A 21,779-nucleotide genomic window follows, 5' to 3' on the forward strand; every position below is an offset into this window, starting at 1 on the left:
TAAACGCTGATAAAAATGCAAGAAATAAACCTAGTCAGTTTTATTCAAATAGAACATTTAGTTTAAGACCTGTGCTATAGAGAAAGAACTAAAGGATCTTTTCTTTCCTTCCTTAGTGTACACTTGACTCTGAAGTGGCCCTGAGAGTGGGTGGAGAGTTCTTCTTTGACCCTCAGCCCGGAGATGCCTCTAGAAACCTCGTTTTGATTGCGGGAGGAGTAGGAATTAACCCTCTATTTTCCATCCTGCAACACTCAGCAGATCTCTACAGAGAGCGAACAAACAAAGGAAGTGGATATAAGATAGGAACAATAAAACTATTCTACAGTGCAAAAAATACCAGTGAGCTCCTGTTTAAGGTAAGGGGGAGAATGTATGCGTCAAAGCTTGCTGTAAGCAAAGTTGGTTGTTGTCCATGAAACCATCTCGGTTCTGTTTTTTCTGCAAAGGTTCAAACAAAAGGTTTGACAAAGCTTAATCATGTTCAAATGAGAATTAACCATCACATTTTACACAGGACAATTAAAACTAGTGGTAAACAAAGAAGTCCCTATGGCCCTGAGATTGCATAAAGAATCAAAATAACCTACAAGTGGGCTCATGTGTCACAGAAGTAGGTGAGAGAGAGTTTGGATCCAACTGGGTAAATGAAACCCCCATCAGTTGCATCTGTTGAAACTAAGCACATTTGATGGAGAAGGCGTTCTCTCTGGATCTTTTTGCAGCTGCAAGAACAAGAACAAAAGAACAGAAACAGTTAAAAGACACAACTGTGGTCAGTGAAACTGCTGCTTAATTGCCAATGCTTGAGAAAAAGGAAAAAGAAAAAACTCCCGGAGAGTTAGTAATATGCTTGTTAGCATATTCAGATTTCAATTAAAGCCAAATAGCCCTCTGTACTCTGAATGCTCTGGCCTGCTAGGCTGCAAACAATGTGTCTCTAAGTAGAGAGCAGGAGTGGCAGATGTGTACAAAATGGAAGTCGAGGTTCAGCATCAGTGGTTGTGCACATCTGTTTTGATTTTTTTTTAAATTGTAGTGTGACCAAATATGTTTGACATTCCAGAAAAATATCCTTGATTTAGTAAATGAATTTCCTGAGAAGATTGCATGCAGTTTGCATGTTACAAAACAGACTACACAAATCAGTGCAGAACTCAAGCCATACATCACTGGTGAGTCCCCTAAAGATATTTTGACTATCTTCATGCATTTAGTTGTTGGACACACCATTTGGTTGAGTTTAGATGCTTTATTGTTGGGAGTTGCCAGCTGGGAATGTCACTACCTGGAAAATTGAGAGATGATTTATCATAGAAAAACAAGGAGAGTTTTAGTTGGATTTTCTTATTATGTACAGGTTTTCATTAAAAATATATTCTGCATTTTGGGGGGCCTTTGCATCATCACTGTAATATGCATACAAGTACAATGGAATGGAATCAATTCCATTTGCTATTAATGGTAATTTAAATTACTCATGGCTTCTCCTGCTTGGAAGGATTGTACAAAACAGTTTACTTATTTGCTGAAGGCAGTTTTGAATTTCCACCAAAGATCATTAAACTAGCTGCCCCATTGAAGAGTGCATTATGATTAGTTTCCCACTTTGCTTGCCATCGGTGTAGTAAACCTGCCGATGCACTCTCTGCTTGGGTCTTAGACGTGTGTTAACATGGACACCAACTCAGGAGCCATTGATGAATGGCTCAAGACTTGGCTCACTGAGCTTTGAGTTACTTAACACTGTTGCTGAGTTGCGGTTGGTGCTCCTTCATTTCAGAATGCAAACATATCTTGCCTAACTTGATGTTTGTTCTGTTTTTTTGTTTGTTTTTTGTTTTGTTTTGGTAGAAAGTAGAATAACGGAGAAGGAGATAAGAGATCATATTTCAAAAGAGACTTTGTTCTATATTTGTGGTCCACCTCCGATGACAGACTTTTTCTCCATGCAACTGGAAAACAGCCATGTTCCCAAAGAACACATTTGCTTTGAGAAATGGTGGTAAGCAGCAGGCAAAGGCAGAAAAGAGAAAGAGAAAGATGTAAGAGCCATTCAGGACAGAAATAGATGTTATATTAAATCATATATGACTTTGGGCAAGAACAATTTCCCTTTACTTGAGTTGTCTTATTTTTTTAGGGTGTGAACTAAGTGACCAGCTGGAGATTAAAAGCTGACAGGCACAAAAGATAAACTTTTTGCAAAGACTTCACTGATTAAACTATTTTTTTTACTATATTGACTTTTTTTTTTTAATCAATAACTGTTTAATATATCATTAATTGGTTAATATAGATTTTTGCCCTTAGGAAAAAAAATACATGTGCTTGTATTTAATCATATGAAAATGTGGTTTTGTTTATGAAATATGGGCTATCTTTAAATTATTTGACAGCAACCCATATATCTTATGTTCAATAAACATGTTTTAAGCACAATATTAATTTTCCTTTGAAAATTCTTTTTATTTAATGTCTTGGTTTACTTTACCATGGCCTGCATCCTTACTTCTTTGGACCATCAAAGATGGGTTTGGAAATGGAAAAAATGTTGAGGAAAATTGTTTTAAGGAAATGAATTTCCAGCCTATTTGTTTTCTTGTTAATGAATGTCCTCAATATGTATCCCAACTAATTGTTAGTTTCTTCTCAAATGAAACCCTTTCTGTGCCTTGGCTGCCTGCCTCAACGCTATAGGGGACTGCCCCTTGTTTGGGACAGAGGTGCTGATGACTGTTGTGTTCCGCGTTGAATCTGCCTTTAGTGGTTGACCGGCTGACTGTAGAATGTGCTTAGGATTGATTAGGAGGTACAAAGCTTTTTCCGAACCCTGTTTCTATCCTTTTTATTGCATTGCTTTTCCGGGGTTGTTCCTGGCACCCACATCTTAACATATACTTGTTGAGTGACTAAAAGAAAGCAACTAACGTTTAACTCCTTGCTAAATCTGGGGTTGTGGGATAATCTCCAGGCTGGGTGGAGAGAGCGTGGAGCTTCATCTCCAGGCTGCGCTACTGAAATTGCTGAGAAGCAGACTGTAGTTCATGTCTGTCTTTGTTTAGGTCTTTAAAAATGCAAAAGAAATCCAGTGGGCCGACTGAGGACAGGCCATCCTTTCTGTGCCAAGCTGGTAGCCTCCTTGGAGAACACTGTGAGGGTAGAGGGAGCCTGGGGAAGAAACACAGATCCTGGTAGAGACTCAGGAGCTTAAGTTGAGGAGACTGTGTTCTTGAATTTATGAGAGAAGATAGGTTGCCTTTTCTTATCTCACTTGCTGCAGACCTCTCAGTGACCCCTGGGATTAAACACGGAACTGATTTATAGGACCTGAAGATGGTTGGTGTTCTGGATTGCTAATGCTGCCCTTTTGCAAAACACCAGAAATGGATTGAGTTTTATAAAAGGGGTTTACTTGATTTCACAGTTACAGTCTTAAGGCCATAAAGCTTCCAAGGTAATGCGTCAATAATCGAGTACCTTCACTGGAGGATGGCCAGTGGTGTCTGGAAAACCTCTGTTCACTAGGAAGGCACGTGGCTGGCGTCTGCTCCAGAGTTCTGGCTTCAAATTGGCTTTCTCCCAGGACGTTCTTCCCTAGGCTTTACCTCCTCAAAAATGTCACTCTTAGTTGCTCTTGGGGTGTTTGTCCTCTCTTAGCTTCTCTGGAGCAAAAGTCTGTTTTCAAAGGCGTCTCCAAAATGTTGCTCTGTAAGCTGAAGCTCCTCTCTCAGCTCCTGTGCATTCTTCAAAGTGTCCCTCTTGACTGTAGCAAGCTCGCTCCTTCTGTCTGAGCTTATATAGGGCTCTAGTAAACTAATCAAGGCCCAAGCTGAATGGGCGGAGCCGCGCCTCCATGGAAATTATCTAATCAGAGTTATCATCTACATTTGAGTGGGATGCAAATCCATGGAAACACTCAATCAAAGAATTACAGTCTAGTCAACACTAATATGTCTGTCCACACAAGATTGCATCAAAGATTATGGCTTTTTCTGGGGGACATAATATATACAAGCCGGCACAGTTGGCGTCACCATTCTGGTATCTGTGCTCTTTTGCCTTTTGTCAAATTTTAAGCAGCGGTCATTTCAACAATTTCAGTCCCAGATTTGAATTCGGTAGGAGGAAGGGAGAGCAGTTTACCTTCTCATTGAAGAAATTGATTGTCAGCATTTTAGAGGTGATCAGAGGAAATATGAGACCTGTGGGCCACTAGAAAGAGTCCTGGCTCATCAGTTGGCCCAAAGGGTCCAGGCCAAGGGCTGGGCATTAGGGCTTAGTATTCAAGAGGTGTAGGAGCACAGCATGGGGAGATTCAGAGATGTGGGTGCAGCAACAGCTCTTCTGCCAACTGGCAAAGGCACCTCACCATCCCCTGCCTTTCTGTGTTGCGAGTGGAGGTGCAGTTTGAGCATCTTTGGTGGCAGCATGGGATAGAAGCAAAAGTGAGGTGCTGCCCACTGTTCTCTGTCCAGCCAACACCACGGCCTATGTGCCTGTTTTTGTCATAGAGCAAGGAGCCACCTCTCCTGGAGATCCCATCTCTGTCTGCCACCCTGCCCCCAACTCACTATAGCCACCTCTAAACTGCCGAGATGGGCCAGGTCATGACCTTTGCCTGAAATGTAGTTCCTTCCAGCTTTGACATTCTTGGGGCTAAATGCTGAATAGCATTTTCTGATCTGCTGGCCAAGAATAAATATCCTGTTGTCCTTGCCTGCCAGTCCAGTCCAGATCTCTTTGGCACTCAAACTGAGCTAGCTGCAGCCAGGGTGGCTTGGAATTTACAGAGCAGTGGCTGAGAGTATAGACTGGAGAGGGCCCTTGAGCCAGACTATCTGGGTTCAAATCCCAGCTATGCCACTTACTAGCTGAGTGACCTTGAGCAAGTCACTGAACTGCTTTATGCCTCAGTTTGTAATTACATATATGTGCACACACACATGCAGCTACATGTAAAATGGAGATAATAGTATCTGCCTCATAGTACTATTATGGAGATTAAATGTGATATATAATGCTTAGCAATGTACCGAGCACATAGAAGTACTATGTGAGTGTGTTGTTATTAATTTGCTATTCCTTTTCCTATGCAGAAAGGATTTCAAAAGGCTGGATGGCTCGTTGTAACCTTTATCTGAGTAGGGCCCCATCTTGTCCAATGCAGCATCTCCTGTGCTTGACACACAACAGGTACTTAATAAATATTTGTTAAGTGGATGAAAGGGCCTGTCCAGAGCTGATAAGCTGGATTAAAGGATTTATTCCCTCCAAGTTTGTGAAAAGAGGTTTCTGCTTTTGACATGAGACCCTTTCACAGTCTATTCAAGAGAATAGGTTAACCTGATGTAATGAGTTTTTCTTACATTTTAAGTACTGATGTATGAGCACCAGTCTGCACCAGAAAATAGAGCAAACACCTGGCCGCCTCCAAATAGTTCCTCATCAAAGGGGCTTTCTGTGAGGCACAGAGCACTTCCTCAGCAGCAGGGTGTTTGCAGGCAGGGTTGGATGTCTGAGCTAAGGATGTTTTTATAACGGCAGTTTTCAAACATAGACGGAAGAAGAGAAGATAGTAAGATGAACCCCCACATGTGCATCACCCAGCTTTATGGATTATTAATGTTCTGCTGTTCAATTTCATCTAACCTCCATTTCTTTGTTGTTGCTGCTGGTGTGTTTTAAAGCAAATCCTAGAAATTGTATCATGTCTCCTGTAAATTCTTTAGTCTACGTCTGTGCCAAAGCAAATCCTAGAAATTGTATCATGTCTCCTGTAAATTCTTTAGTCTACGTCTGTGCCAGTTTGAATAGTTGTGTCCCCCAAAAGCCAGTATCTTTGATGTAATCTTGTGTGGGCAGACATTATCAGTGTTGATTAGATTGTAATTCTTTGAGTGTTCCCATGGAATGTGCCCCACCCAACTGTGGGTGATGACTCTGATTGGATAATTTCCATGGAGGTGTTGCTCAGCCCATTTGGGGTGGGTCTAAGTTGATCAGTGGAGCCATATAAATGAGCTGACATAACAGAAGAAATTCAGTGTAGCTGAGAGTGAACTTTTGAAGAGGAGCTACAGCCAAGAGAGACACTTTGAAGAACACACTGGAACTGAGAGAGGAGCTTCAGCTTACAGAGACATTTTGGAGACAGCCTTTGAAAGCAGACTTATGCTCTGGAGAAGCTAAGAGAGGACAAACGACCCAAGAGCAACCGAAAGTGACATTTTGGAGAGAAGCTGAAGCCTAGAGAGGAACATCCTGGGAGAAAGCCATTTTGAAACCAGAACTCTGGAGCAGACACCAGCCACATGCCTTCCCAGCTATCAGAGGTTTTCCAGACACCATTGGCCATCCTCCAGTGAAGGTACCCAATTGTTGATGCATTACCCTGGACACTTTATGGCCTTAAGACTGTAACTGTGTAACCAAATAAACCCCCTTTTATAAAAGCCAATCTATTTCTGGTGTTTTGCATCCTGGCAGCATTAGCAAACTAGAACAACGTCTCTAACAGATATATCACCGTAATATGACCATAGTGCTACCATCATACTCAACACAATTAACAGTGCTTCTTTATATCATATAAAACCCTTCCATGTTGTTTCCTTGCCATTGCCTCAGAGTCCACACATTTCATTTGGTTGATATGCCCTTATTTTTTTAAGAGCAATTTTAAATTTTACTTCTCTGTATTATTCAGTGCAAAATCATAATTATTTTTCATAAGGCAACTATTTTGTAATGTATGTTCCAAGTAATTATTTTGCTAAAAATATCTTACCTACCTAGGTTCCACAGTGAGTGTTTGTTTCCTCTTTTTCTTTTTCTTTATTGGACAAGTTGTGGGTATATAGAAAAATCATGCACAAAATATAGGATTCCCGTATACCACCCTATTATGAACACCTTGCATTGATGTAGTACATTTGTTATAATTGATGATAGTACATTTTAAAAATTGTATTATTAACAATAGTCCATGGTTTAGCTTACACTATGTAGTATAGTTCTATGGTTTTTTTTTTATTTTATTTTTATTCTGTTACCATATATACAGTCTAACATTTCCCCTTTTAATCACATTCAGACATATATTTCAGTGCTGTTAATTACATTCACAATGTTGTGCTACCATCACCATCATCCATTACCAAAACATTTCCTTAATTCCATATAGGAACCCTGTACATTTTAAGCCTTAACTTCACATTCCCTATCTCCACCCTGTCCCCTGGTAACCTATATTCTAGATTCTGGCTCTATGAGTTCCCTTATTCTAATTGTTTCAAATCAGTGAGATCATACAATATTTGTTCTTTTCTGTATGGCTTATTTCACTCAACATGATGTCTTCAAGGTTCACCTATGTTGTCCCATGTATCAGGTCTTCATTACTTTTTATGGCTGAATAATATTCCACTGTATGTATATATCTCATTTTACTTACCATTCATCAGTTGATGGACATTTGGACTGTTTCCTTTTTTTTGGCTATTGTGAATAGTGCTGCTATGAACATTGGGGTGCAAATATCTGTTTGGATTCCTGCTTTCAGTTCTTCTGGGAATACACCTGGTAGTGGGATTGCCAGGTCATATGGTAATTGTATATTTAGCTTTCTGATAAACTTCCAAACTGTCTTCCACAGCAGCTGCACCATTGTAGATTCCCACCAACAATGAATGAGTGTTTTTATTTCTCCACATCTTTTCCAACATTTGTTATTTTCCATTCTTTTAGTAGCAGCCACTCTAATGGGTGTTGTGCCAGTTTGAATGTATTATGTCCTCCAGAAAAAGCCATATTCTTTGATTTAGTTTTATGGGGCAGATGTTTTGGTGCTGATTAGATTTGCATGGAAATGCGCCTCACCCAACTGTAGGTGATAACTCTGATGAGATATTTCCATGGAGGCGTGGCCCCACCCATTCAGGGTGGGCCTTGATCAGTGGAGCCATATAAATGAGCTGACAGGCAGAGGGAACTCAGTGCAGCTGTGAGCGACATTTTGAAGAGGAGCTACAGCCAAGAAGGACACAGAGCTGCAGATGAGAGACAGTTTGAAGATGGCCGTTGAAAGCAGACTCTTGCTCCAGAGAAGCTGAGAGAGGACAAATATCCCACATGCAATGAAGAGTGATATTTTTGAGGAACTGCAGCCTAGAGAGGAATGTCCTGGGAGAAAGCCATTTTGAAACCAGAACTTTGGAGCAGATGCCAGCCACGTGCCTTCTCAGCTAACAGAGGTTTTCCAGACACCACTGGCCATCCTCCAGTGAAGGTACCTGATTGCTGATATGTTACCTTGGACACTTTATGGCCTTAAGACTGTTACTGTGTAGCCAAATAAACCCCCTTTTATAAAAGCCAATCCATTTCTGGTGTTTTGCATTCTGGCAGTGTTAGCAAACTAGAACAGCTGTGAAGGTGATAGGTATTTTTATGTTTCTTTTAATATATGGTGCCGTATCCCCACCCCCCACACATTTATGTGGACACCCCCCCCCCACCATTCATTTGTTGAAGAAACTGAGTTGTTTGTCCTATAAACTTTCCTATATTTTGAACACAATTATCATTGGATCCTTAGCGTATCATTTAACATCATCTTCTATCGTCTGTATTTCATGTAATTTGGTAATTAGTCTTAGAGCTTACTTAGATTCAGATTGAAGATGTGTATTTTTCAAAAAATTTTTTGGCAAGGTTTCATATGTGGTCCTCTGTACTTCCTATTGCATCATGTGAGGAGGTACGTAATATCTTATTGTCTCACTTTTAGCATTAAGATCAATTAGTGGGTTCAGCTTTTGTCAGCCTAATCCATCCAATGTAAAGTTCTCCACCAACCTTTCACCTAATTTCTTTAGCAACTGTTGATCATTGCATATATCTGTTGTTTCATTAAAGATTAGTTTTTCATTTCTATTATTCTTCTTGCATTTATTACCTGTGATTCTCCTAAACAGAACTTTTCTTTGCCTTTGATTGCCCTATGCAGGAAAGGAGAGGATCAATGCTTGATTCTTTTCCTTTATTTGTCAGTTACCTGATGCCCTAGCAACCTCTGAAGATGACCAGTGAGATGTTTAAAGTATCATTATGAACTCATGGCGTTTAATATATTTGATTGTTTGACTCCATTGCAGCCTACGTCTGATGTTCAGCTGTCTCATGTTGCCCCTGCTATGCCAGTGGCTCACACTAAGTCATAGAGGTTGATGAGTTTTGGGGTTCTCAAGAGGCTCAAAAAGCTCTCTAATAAGCGGGTGGAAAAGGAGGCGAGTGTGGTGAAAATGTTTCAAAGAGGACGGACTGAACAGCTATGCCATGCTGCTGATGTGACAGGGAAGTTGAGTTCTGACTAGTGACCATTGATTTAGCAACTTAAAGGTCATTGGCGATCTCAATCAGATGGAATGGTAAGGCTGAAAATGTTGGAGTAGGAAGAACAATTGACGGGAAAGAAATTGTATGGATTTATAGTTTCAAAGAATTTTGCCATAAAGGGAAGAAGAAAAATGGGATGGTAGCAGAAAGGGAAGTGAGGTCAAGAGAACAGTTTTTTTTTTTTTCCTCCGTCAGTTGATTTTTTTTTTTAATTTTGAAATAATTTTAGATATACAGAAGAGTTGCAAAGATAGTACAGAGAGTTCCCATATATCTTTCACTGGTTTCCCTGAATGTTAACATCTTAGATAACCGTGGTACATTTATCACAACTAAGAAATTAACCTGGTACAATGCTATTAAATAAACTTCAGTAAGTTTTTTAAGATGAGAGAAATAACAGCCTGACGGTTTGATAAACTATAGAAGAGTCATTCAGTGGGACTCTAGTTGGGGTGGTAATGACCTTTTCTAGAGGGTGATGTACTGGTGAGCTGTCATTCGTTGAGCATTTGCTGTGTGCAGTCACTGTGCTAGAAAGTGAAGATAGGAAAGTATCAGTTGGAGGGTATCTGGAGGAGCAAATTAGGTACTTGGGAAAACTATATTTTTATGAAATTAATGAGTGATAAAAACTGTCTTCTAGAACAAAGTACATTACTGAGAACATTGAAACAAGATTGAAAGTGGAAATGCTTGGGGAAGAAAATGCCTTTTTATAGCTATCTCTGCATGAAAGAAGCTGTAGAAGATAGATGACTGGGTAAGCCATTATAGGAGGGGATAGCGGGAGAATTTGAACCCACACTCTGGAAACAGTGGGAAGGGGAATTGTTATTACTGGAGACATAGCTGCAAGTGTGCATGTGTGGGTGTGTAAATACAAATATATGTGGGCATGCAGTGGTTATCACACAGTATCCTATGCCATGCGTCTCTGAGATTTTTTTCCCTTCTGAATGAAAAGCAGCGATTTCCTTCATTCTTGGGTATTGCAGATGATCATACACTGATAATTTAATCTGACAGCTGACATTTCATTTTAAATGAAACTGAAAAAAAAAAAAGGAATCCCTCAAAAAAGTATACTGTTCTTATCTTGGAGAAATGGTTAGTGAGATGTCTTTATTTATTTGTGTATGTATTTATTTATTTGTGTGTGCTAATTGCAGATTTTATTAAGGGTGAGATGTCTTTAATATTATTCTTTCCTAATATGTGCATAAGCAGTAAGTGTGGTGATGACATCTAAAGATACCTTCTAAGATATCATCAAATCAAGGAATGCATTTTAAAATGTCTTGTGCTCAAAAACCAAAACACTGAGTTCTTAATAACCCTAGCATAGACTATCTATTTCATCCATCTCCTGTTTTGCTGTCCTTAAGCATAACAAGATTTTGTCTGTTCCTTTGTTGTTTTTTAATTACCTGATAAAAATGATTGTAAAAATTAAATAATATAAAAATACATATATTTAAATGCTGATGTCCTCTTGGACTCCTCTGTATTGAGTTGCTAAGTATCCTTTTAGATATTTTATAGTGTATTAAACTTATATACATAGAGTTTATGTGTACTTATGTATGTCTTTTTAAACACTAAATTATGGATATATACTATCATGTACTTAACCATAGCCTGTGATGGACATTTAGATTTTTCCAGTTTGGGGCTATTGCAAACAATATTGTAATAAACAATCATTTACATATAATTTTTGTGCACATGTATATTCCTGTAAAATTGCTAAAAGTGTCATTTCTGGAACAAAGCCTTTTAAATTGACTGATATTGGCTAAGTTACCCTATAAAATGCCCAATCAATTTATATTCTTAACAGGGTATGAAAGTGACCATTTCCCCACCTTCTTGCCAACTTTTTAGATATTCTCAGTTCATAAACTTTTTTTCCTTGTCAGTTAGGTAAAAGTTGATTTTTTAAAAAATTGGCAGTTTCCTAAATGTTCCCTAACATTTTCTTCCAAAGTTTTTTTTTTTTTTAGCCATTTCTGTTTCTTCTTTTAAGAATGGTGCATTCAATCCATCTTGATGCCTTACTGATTTGTAGCTCTTTATAAAATAGAATGAAAATCCTTTATTATATATATTTATATATTGCAAAAATTTTCTCCTAGTCTGCTACTTGTCCGTGAATTTTGTTTGTTGTAACTTATACCAAAGTTTAAAAATTTTGTGTAATCAAATATGTCAGTCTTTTCCCTTGGCTCCTTTAAGGATATATTTTCTTCTGATACTTTTATAGGTTTTTAATCCTTTGGACATTTATTTTTATGCTTGATGGGTTGGCGGCAGTGGTGGTGGTGGGGGAGCAGATAGGAATCTGACTTTTTCCAGATGACTCTCCAGCTGCCCAAGACAATTTGTCAAGTAGTCTATACTTTCCCCAATGATGTGTAATGATTCTTTATCATATACTGAATTTTCATCTACAGATGGCTTTTGTTTTATGCTCTCTACTCTCTTCTGTGGATCTTATGTGTTCTTCTTGCTCTGATATCACACTGTTTTAATTACTCTAGCTTTTAGTATACTCCATATTTTCCTGACCACATTTTCTTTCATCTCTAAGTTATTTAAATATAAGCAGATCTTATGCATAGCAATCAAACTTCACTTTCTCCAGTAAAGTTATAAAGGGAAAGTGATGGGAAAACTCAGCAGTTAACCTGAATCCAGTGGCGATCTGGATTTTGGTTGGAGCTCTTTTATCAACTGAACACTGCAGCAGTACTTGGCACTTAAAGAGTACTTTGTTTTATCTCACTAGTTTTCCCCACAGCAATTTTCTGTGAAGTAGGCAGATTGAATAATGATGTATTCATTTTACCAATAAGGGAAATGAAACACTGGTTAGATGGCTTTCCAAAAGTCACACAGCTGGGTAGTGGCAAAGCCGGGCCTAGAGACCTTGGTTTCCTTCCTTTCCATTTAGAGGGCTATCTTCACATACTACTTCTCAGCCTAAGGCTCATTCCAAAATCTTCTCCACCGTTAAAGAAATGAATTCTTCAGCATTTCTTTCAAGAAATTAAACCAGGAGGAGGGGCAAGATGGCGGCATAGAGAGGAGTGGAAGCTAAGTAGTCCCCCTGGAACAACTACAAAAAACCAGAAACAACTAGTAAATAATCCAGAATAACTGCGGGGGGACAAACGAGACCATCCACTCATCATACACCAACCTGAATTGGGAGGAATGCCCGAGAACACAGCATAAAATCTGTAAGTAAAACCTGCGGAACCAAGTCGTGAGACCCCCTCCCCCATAGCCCGAGCTGCAAAGCCTCATGGTGCCAGCGAGAAGCTCTCCCCCAGCAAGCGAATACAGCTCAGCTGAGCTCCAACTGGGGTTTTAAGTAGCGAGTGTGAACTGCTCACTACAGGTACGCGTCCCCAAAAAACAGACAGAGGCTTTGGGTGATGATTGACCTGGGAGAGCCGGAGGGTTGCCTTGGACTGGGTCTGAAGGGGACTGTCTGTTTCTTTTTCGGCTCAGTGGAGAAAGCCCCAGTCATTTTCAATTTCCAGGGCTGTGACTCAGGGAAGGATGGAGACAGCACAAGCAGAGAGCGAGACCATTGAAATGCTAATGACCTCCACCTGGGGGGGGCTGTCTTCTCTAGGAGGAAAGGGGTGGGGCCCTTTCCATTCAGAACCAGACCCCAGAGCCTGGGGGAACACGGCCATACCTCCTTACGTCAGTCAAGAATTATAGGCTAACAGGCGTCACCTGCTGGGCAGAAAAGCACAGTAACCCGAGGCATCAAAGGGTGGAGCAATTTTCTAAGACACCCGCAGAGAAAGCAGACACTGAATATTTCTTCCCTCTGGGACCTGAACCTGTTCTGGTCTGGGAAAACCTGATTTGGATAACTAAGGAAACCATGCCTAGACAACAGAAAATTACAACCTACACTAAGAAAAACAAAGTTATGGCCCAGTCAGAGGAACAAACGTGCACTTCAACTGTGATACAGGAATTTAAACAACTAATGCTAAATCAAATAAAAAAGTTTAGAGAAGATATTGCAAAAGAGATAAAGGAAGCACTGGGCATGTATACGGCAGAAATAAAAAGTTCAAAAAAACTACTAGTAGAATCTATGGAAATGAAAGGCACAACACAAGAGATGAAAGACGCAATGGAAACATACAACAGCAGATCTCAAGAGGCAGAAGAAGACACTCAGGAACTGGAGAACAAGACACCTGAAAGCCTACACACAAAGGAGCAGATGGAGAAAAGAATGAAAAAATATGAGCAACGTCTCCGGGAACTTAAGGATGAAACAAAGTACAAGAATGCATGTATCATTGGTGTCCCAGAAGGAGAAGAGAAGGGAAAAGGGGCAGAGGCAATAATAGAGGAAATAATTAATGAAAATTTCCCATCTCTTATGAAAGACATAAAATTACAGATCCAAGAAGCTCAGCGTACTCCAAACAGAAGAGATATGAATAGACCTACACCAAGACACTTAATAATCAGATTATCAAATGTCAAAGACAAAGAGAGAATCCTGAAAGCAGCAAGAGAAAAGTGATCCATTACATACAAAGGAAGCTTCATAAGACTATGTGCGGATCTCTCAGCAGAAACCATGGAGGCAAGAAGGAAGTGGTGTGATATATTTAAGATACTGAAAGAGAAAAACCGCCAACCGAGAATCCTGTATCCAGCAAAGCTGTCCTTCGAATATGAGGGAGAGCTCAAAATATTTTCCGACAAACAGACAATGAGAGACTTTGTGAACAAGACACCTGTCCTACAGGAAATACTAAAGGGAGCACTACAGGGTGATAGAAGACAGGAGTGCGTGGTTTGGAACACAATTTTGGGAGATGGTAGCACAACAATGTAAGTACACTGAACAAAGGTAACTATGAATACGGTTGAGAGAGGAAGGTGGGGAGCATGTGAGACACCAGAAGAAAGGAGGAAAGATAAAGACTGGGACTGTGTAACTTGGTGAAATCTAGAGTATTCAACAATTGCGATAAAATGTACAAATATGTTCTTTTACGAGGGAGAACAAGCAAATGTCAACCTTGCAAGGTGTTAAAAATGGGGAGGCATTGGGGGAGGGATGCAATCAGCATAAACTAGAGACTGTAACTAATAGAATCATTGTATTATGCTTCCTTTAATGTAACAAAGGTGATATAACAAGGTGAATGCAGATAAGAGGGGGCGATAGGGGAGGCATGTTAGACACTTGACATTGGTGGTATTGTCTGATTCTTTATTCTACTTTGATTTAAGGTTATTTTTCCTTTTGCTGCTTCCTAGCTGTCATTTTTTTGTTTCCTCTTTCTTTTGCCTCTCTACCTTCTTTGACTCTCCCTCCTGCCTTGTGGAAGAAATGTAGATGCTCTTATATAGATAATGGTGAAGGTGGTGAACACATAAATGTATGACCATGCAGAAAAAAAAAAAATAGGGATAATAAAATAGAGATATAATAAGACCCACCTCATAGAGCTGTCATGAACATTTAGGCTGTTGTTAAACATTTAGTCCTCAAAATTGTTAGCTATCATTATTTCACCTGGATTCTTAAACTCTAATACCCATTGTGATAGGCAGAATGCAGGAAAATGTATGCTTTCATATTATACTTGTGGGAATAAATAAATTGATTCTGTTCTTTGGAAGGCATTTGGCAAACATATCAAATACCTTAAAAAAAAAAAAAAAAGAAAAAAGAAATTAAAGCAGAACACATCATCTCCAGAGCATTGCAGTTAAGTAAGATGATTTTGCTTTATTCAACTTGGTCTTCCTATTCTTAGAGACTTTAGGAACCTAGAGAGAAGAAACAAAAAATGAGACAAAGATTGGTTGGTCATATGGTGTAGTGGAAAAAACATGGCATCAGGCATCAAGAGACCTGATTTATCCCCATTCTACCATTTACTTCCTTTAGGATTCATTCCACCTCTCTGTAACTTGCTTTCCTCATCTGTCAAGTAGGTAGCACTATGTAATTTAAAGTCCCTTTCAGCTTTACTATACTACAATTTTGTGATGGAAAAATGAACCTTAGAGATCAAGGGAGTTGATCATTCTGATGAGAGATAACTGAAGTATCTTAACTGTCTTCATATATTTGATCAATTGTTGCAGTGACTGTTTGCATCTTCAGTGTTGACAGAAGAAGAAGAAATTGCCTTGGACTGAAGCAAGGGGAAAGTTTGGTTTGACATAGAGGACTTTTGGACTATACTGATGATTAAATTCTGCAGTCGAAGCCCAAGAGAAATGGTGGAATCACCATTAAGAAATACACTGACAACATTTGCCTACTGGGGCTTAAGGTGGACTTGCCAAAATGGGCTGATTTGATGGTTCCCTGGCTTCATGAAAAAGAAGAGTTTTAAACAGTTATTTACTTAGGCATTTTATGGGCCCAAAAGCTTTGGCAAGCTTGCTGGTTGTCTTTCCTTTGAAGATGATTTTTGTTCTTTTGGTTGAAGAATCAAGATAGGAGGTACCCAGGACTGAAGGTTCACAAACACAGGTCTGCTACAGGAAGCATTTTGATATTCAATGTGATAAGTGAAATGTATTTCTTACCAGCATTAAACCTTTATATTTAGAGGCAGCTGAAAAATCCAAAGGCATACTGACCTTAATGACCAGTGAGCAACAAATGTAAGTTCAGAAGTCTAAGTTTTACTGCCTTAGTTATAGGGTAAAAAACCTTTCTTCTTCCACCAGTCAACCAACATGGGATCCATGTTTTTAAACCATTTCTGGAATGAATGAATTCCTTTACCCCATTTCTAAGATACCATCCCCACAGTTGATAACCAGAGCAGTTCACCACTGATAGCAGCTTGGCTGAGAGCTTTCTGTAATCGCCAGCGTAACAAATAAAAATCGTTTAGGGGCAGAACTCAGGCTCTGCCCCTCAGAGCCAAGACAAATAGTTCCTTTTGTATTGCCATGTGCCACACCGATGGTACCTCCCCCACCTACTGCTTCTGCTTCTCAACAATTCCCTTTCCCCCAAAAAATTAAAGACAGAGTTCTCCAGGTTTGTTAAGGGTGGTATCAGGACTTACATTTCAGTGACTTTGTTAATACTACTGAATTGGTCATTTAACAGTGGTTTTCGTTCTTTAAGCCTGGAGAACCAATCTGTAAGAGAGGTTCTAGAAAAGTTCCCACTAATGACAATATCCCTGGAATATTTATTACTCTCAGGAAATGGCTGTGATAAATACAGTACTCATCTGGTTATGACATGCTTGATAGCTTTAATACCTCCTTGATTCCCCAGTCAGTTGCAAAATGATGTCTCAAATCTGTCCCCTTCTTTCCCTGTCCACCAAGGTACAAGCCACCAGCACTCTCATCCAGTCTAAAGCCCTGGCCTCTTAACTTGCTTATTGGCACCCTCTCTGTACCCCCGTTACATCACTCATTCAGCAGAAGAGGAATCTAAAAAATGCGAATCTGATGTTATTTCCCTGCTTAAAACTGATCTGTGGCCTCCCATTACTCTCAACCATGAGGACCAAAATCCTTACTGTTCATGAGGCCCGCCCCTCTCTCTAACCTCATCATTACTACTTTGCCCCCCCCACCCCTCCTGCAAACCTGCCTTGGTGGACTTCCTTCAGTTGCTTGACCATGACAAGTGTCTTTCTTCAGAGTGTTTAGAATTCCTCCTTTCCAGTTCTTGCTTCTCCTTGGTAACACTTCTATAGCACTTACTTTGGCCAGCCCTCTCAAAACACTTAGCGTATATTGACTTATTTAATTCTCAAAACAACTGTTACTCCCATTTTACAGATGAGGCAACTAAGGCATAGAGTGGTTAAATAACTTGCCCAAAGTCACACACCTGCTAAGTGGCAGAGTCAGGATTCTAACCAGGTAGGTAAACTGGCTCCAGAATCCATGCTTTTAGGCACTGGGCCCTCCCACCTTCTGTGGGTCCTCTGACTGCCCATCTTTCAGCCCCCCGGTGAGGTCTCCCTGCTCCATGCCCTCATGGCTTCTGGAGCTTCTCCATAGCCCTTACCACAGTTCTAACTATTAGCCCAATAATTTAGTGTCTCTCTCCAGATAGATTGTAAATGCCAAGGGATCTTGACTGCATCTGTCTTGCTCACTGTCTTCCCAGCACCTTGCACAGGGGTATAGGAATTGCAAAATAACTATCTGTATAGTGAATAACCCCACATGCCCACACAAACAGGTCTCTCGTGCAGCCTGGCTACCGCTGCTGGAGGGAAGTGCCAGCCATGCTCTTGGAGGGCCTGAGGAAGCAAGCACCTGCTAGGTTCAGAGAGCCAGCTGTCTGCAACCAGGGTTAATTTTCTTAGCCTGGCCACAGAAACGATCAGTTTCAACAGGAACCTGTGGAAAACGTGGCCAGGCTGTCTTTGGCAAGAGCCACCTCAGAAATCCCAGCCAAAGGCATGTTGGGTCTTGCCTTAGATCTTATGTCCACATGTTTCCCTGTTCCACACTCGGGGAGCCAAGTACAGGAAACGCAGATTCCCACTGGAATGCTGCATCAGTCGTTTTGATGGGTCGCCGGGGGCAGAGCGCTAATCGCCAGGGGCTGTCCACCAGCGGGGCTGCTAGAAACGGGACCCACTGAAACAGCTGGGGAGCAGTGCTGATGCTTATGCACATCCCAGTCCTGCTCTTCTGTTCGCCTGCCCTTTCATGACTTCATCTTTAGTCCCAGACTGGTGCTCCTGGCTTGCTGCTGGTCGTGAACCCCAGAGCCGGCTAGTAACCTCAGGTAGCTCAGGGCCTAGCACAGCGCCCCGCCCCTGGGAAGAGTGTGTCCAAAATATATTGTGTGAGTGATCAGTGTCCCATCAACACATTCCTGCTAATAAGCATTGCTGTATCTGAGAGCCATTCCTGAAAGATGTTTTGTGGTTTAATCAGGCCAGGATGAATGTATTAGATTAGACTACTGATAAAATGTGCTTTATAGGAAATGAATTAGAACGCCTCCTCCCACTGTGTTTTTTTGTTGTTTTGAAGCTGGCTCCATCAAGCATCAAGGACTCTAGTAAAGTATGATCAATTTGGAGATTTCAGAAAATTCAGACAAGGATTGGATTGATACTCTTATTACTTATAAAATAAAAAATAGAGGCTTTGTAAATTATTATAACTATGGTATTTCTATTAGTCAGGGTGGGGTGTTCTCTGCTTCGGTAACAGATAAACCTCAACATCTCAGGCTGAGCATTGCAAAGGTTTATTTAACACTCATGGCATGGTCCATCTTTAATTACTCCTAGGGCACTAGAGATGAAGAAGAGAGGGCTGGTGGGTCATGTGGGAGTATTTCTAAAGGTCAGGCCCAGAACATTGCTCATGTCCCAGGGGCCGGAATCCAGTCACATGGCCCCAAACTGTAAGGGGCTGGAAAATGCAGAGGAGCTGGTGGATATGGAGTGGGCACTAAGTCTTTGCTACATTATTACCACTCAGCATTACAATTAAGTGCTACCCACAGAGCGCTTGCCAGAGACCAAGCATGTTACACACATCTTAATCCTCACAAAATCCTGGTGAGGTGAGTCTCATTGCTCCCATCCACACATGGATTGATGCTTGGAGAGGTGAGGAAATTGACTTGAGGTTACACATGTAGAACATGTACAGTTAGCATTCTAACCGACTCTGTCCCTTTCCAGAGCCTAGCTGGGCTTTCCACAATACCAGGTTCAATATGAAACATTACTACTTCATCAACATAGGTCTCTCAGGCACTCTGTGAGTCAGTACTTTGACCTTGTGATGTGTGTACCTGAGAGCAATGTTACTGCATTTCTTTAAGCAGGTTTGGTAGGAATTCAGCCGGAGCCCCGCGCACCCCATTCCTGTATTGCTTTGTGAGTGATGCTGAACTCCATCTATTACATCTATAAAAACTCAAATTTCCAAAGGGAAGGAATGGAGCTTTAAAACACTTGCCTACAGAACGAAGAAATGCATTCGGAATCAGAATACAGTGACAGCTTCATAGAACATCTCTTTTATTAATGGGAGAGGATTTTTTCCCCTAAAACCCTCCTCCACAGGCAGTTGGGCCAAAGAGCTATCAGAACCCTTCAAGGTAGTCTCTGTTCCCTCTGTGGGACTGGATTTTCCTTCCCTTATCTTTGCACAGGTTTGGAGCTATGTACCCCAGGAAAGGCCATGTACTTTGAATCCATTCTTGTGGGTGTAGACCTGTCGTGAGTCGGACCTTTTGATTAGGTTGTTTTTCCATGGATAAGTGACCCACCCTATTCAAGGTGGGTCTTAAGCCCCTTGCTGGAGTCCTGTATGAGAGGATAAAATACAGATGAAACTCAGAGCTCAGAGAAATCCAGAGTTTGTCCCGGAGAAGCTGAGAGAGGACCCACAGAGACTCAGAAGGAAACACTCAAGAGACATTTTGGAGAGATCTTAGAAGCCAGGAAAGAAAGACCAGCAGATGTCACCGTGTGCCTTCCCATGTGACAGAGGAACCCTGGATGCCACAGGCTTTCCTCAGAGAAGGTGTCCTCTTGCTGCCTTAATTTGGGCATTTTCATGGCCTTAGAATTTTAAATTTGTAGTCTAACAAAGCCCCATTGGTATATTGCATTCTGGCAGCTTTAGCAAACCAAAACACTGTCCCTCAGACTCCCTGGAACACCCTGTCCGGCTGCACAGTGGTGGAATTGGGGCCTATAGCTATTACTTAGACCTCCTTCATTCACCTGATTGCCCCCCAGAACTCCTGATTTTTTCATACCTGCTTTGACAGCTGCAGCCCCAAAGACTAACCACCACCACACGCACAGCCCACCTTGTGCCAAACACTACGTGTCTTTGTAGCTTTCAAATGTCAGTTCAGATGATGGCCTTTTACTTACCAGCAATTACAGGAAAATAAAGTTTCCTTCAGGAATCCCCCCACTTGAAAATGCACATACAGGATGCTGGGATTGAATTTTAAGGGCTTGGTTATTTACCATTTGTAAAAAGCATTTCATTTCAAAGGGAATAAACTGGGTTCAATTAATAGAGGTCCTGTGGCCAATGGTTGTCAACCTCAGCTGCAAGTTAGAATCACCTGGGGAGCTTAAAAACCCCCAACGCCAGGCTGCTCCACAGAGCAATCATTCAGTCTCTGGAGGGGTCTGATGGGACCTGGGCATCAGTATTTTTTAAAGCTCCACAGGTGATTCTAAGATTCAGCCAATTTGAGACCCACTGGTGTGGACTGCTATTTTGCTAGAATCAGCAGGAGTGTAGAGAGGCTAGATGGAAAAAAAAAAAGATTTTCAGGAATTGTTAGCTTGGCTCTAGGGCCAAACTCCCTAAGGAATTCAAATGAGCTACAGTGACCTTTAATTTTTTTTCCACAGTAAACACAGCCAACATAAATGTTTTTTCATTACTGAAAAACAGCCCAAACTGAGTGATTTAAGGCTCTCCACCTGAAGGACATAGCCTGGGATTCTGTGCTTCCCAGGGTTGTGAAAGGTGAGTGTTGTTTTTGTCCCAGCCTGCTGCTGACTAGCACATTTTTCAAAAGTTGTGATCCTCTAAGCCATGTGCCAAGAGATAGTATTTTTATTAAATCAAAATGTTAAGTATTAATAACCAAATATAATTTTGGAAAATGTCATTTAAAAATAGTTTTCGTCTCTTTGAACCGGCGCATTTTCAGTTGCACTCTGGGGGTAGGGGTAGGGAGTTTGCTCAAAAATTAAGAGGAAAGACTACGATGTGGCTGTACAAGGGTTTTCAGTTCTGCTTTATAAAAATATATTGCAGATGTATTTTATTTTAATAACCTTGCAAACAGGGAAAAGACTTTGCTCATTAAATAATTTAAAGCTGGGATGTATGCTTAAAAATCAGCGTGGCATTTTGTTTTACAGAAGGTGTATTTGTCTTCACCACCAGCTGGGTTGGTCTTCCCAGGCAATGAGGGGGTAGAGAGGGTGGTGTTCCTGATGCTTACTCACCTGGTGACATCTGAATTCCACTTTCCGTCTTCTTTCTACAAATAACAAGAAACTACAGCATGTTTAGCTGGCTGTGTTGTTTTCCTGAGGGGCTTCATTTTCTTATTCAAAGTCGTCATCTTGCTAGGAGTTAGAAACTCACAAAGTACAGAAAAGCAAGGGGAGGAGGCTAGACTGGCCATGTGATAATGGATTAGCTTCAGAACCATCAGTGTGAAGTCATGTTTACCTTACTATAGATATAGATTACATAGAGATATTTAGAGATATGTGTATATACAAGGGTTAGTGTACACATTTCTTGCCGTCAGCTGAAAGGGCCTGAAAGCTATGACACTCCAGCAGCCACAAGCACACCTAACTCTCAGA

The 21,779-nt window shown here is 40.7% G+C and overlaps 1 protein-coding gene across 7 annotated transcripts in view; it reads left to right on the plus strand.

The window, feature by feature from the left end:
- OXNAD1 (oxidoreductase NAD binding domain containing 1) overlaps positions 1 to 21,000 on the plus strand; it is an 89,394-nt gene extending 68,394 nt beyond the window's left edge. For 3 of the 7 annotated variants that reach the window (XM_037845484.1, XM_037845474.1, XM_037845504.1), the window contains 3 exons: positions 117 to 359; positions 1,067 to 1,175; positions 1,855 to 3,542. In XM_037845484.1, coding sequence (XP_037701412.1) covers positions 117 to 359; positions 1,067 to 1,175; positions 1,855 to 2,009 — 507 coding nt within the window. In that variant the 3' untranslated portion in view covers positions 2,010 to 3,542. Of the gene's footprint in view, positions 1 to 116; positions 360 to 1,066; positions 1,176 to 1,854; positions 3,543 to 15,549; positions 16,460 to 20,804 lie in introns of those variants that run through there. The other 4 variants (XM_037845495.1, XM_037845530.1, XM_037845522.1 and 1 more) reach the window with 4 other exon arrangements.
- The last annotated feature ends 779 nt before the right edge of the window (positions 21,001 to 21,779 follow it).

This window comes from Choloepus didactylus, chromosome 1 (assembly GCF_015220235.1).
Source record: "Choloepus didactylus isolate mChoDid1 chromosome 1, mChoDid1.pri, whole genome shotgun sequence".
Classification (NCBI taxonomy): domain Eukaryota; kingdom Metazoa; phylum Chordata; class Mammalia; order Pilosa; family Megalonychidae; genus Choloepus; species Choloepus didactylus.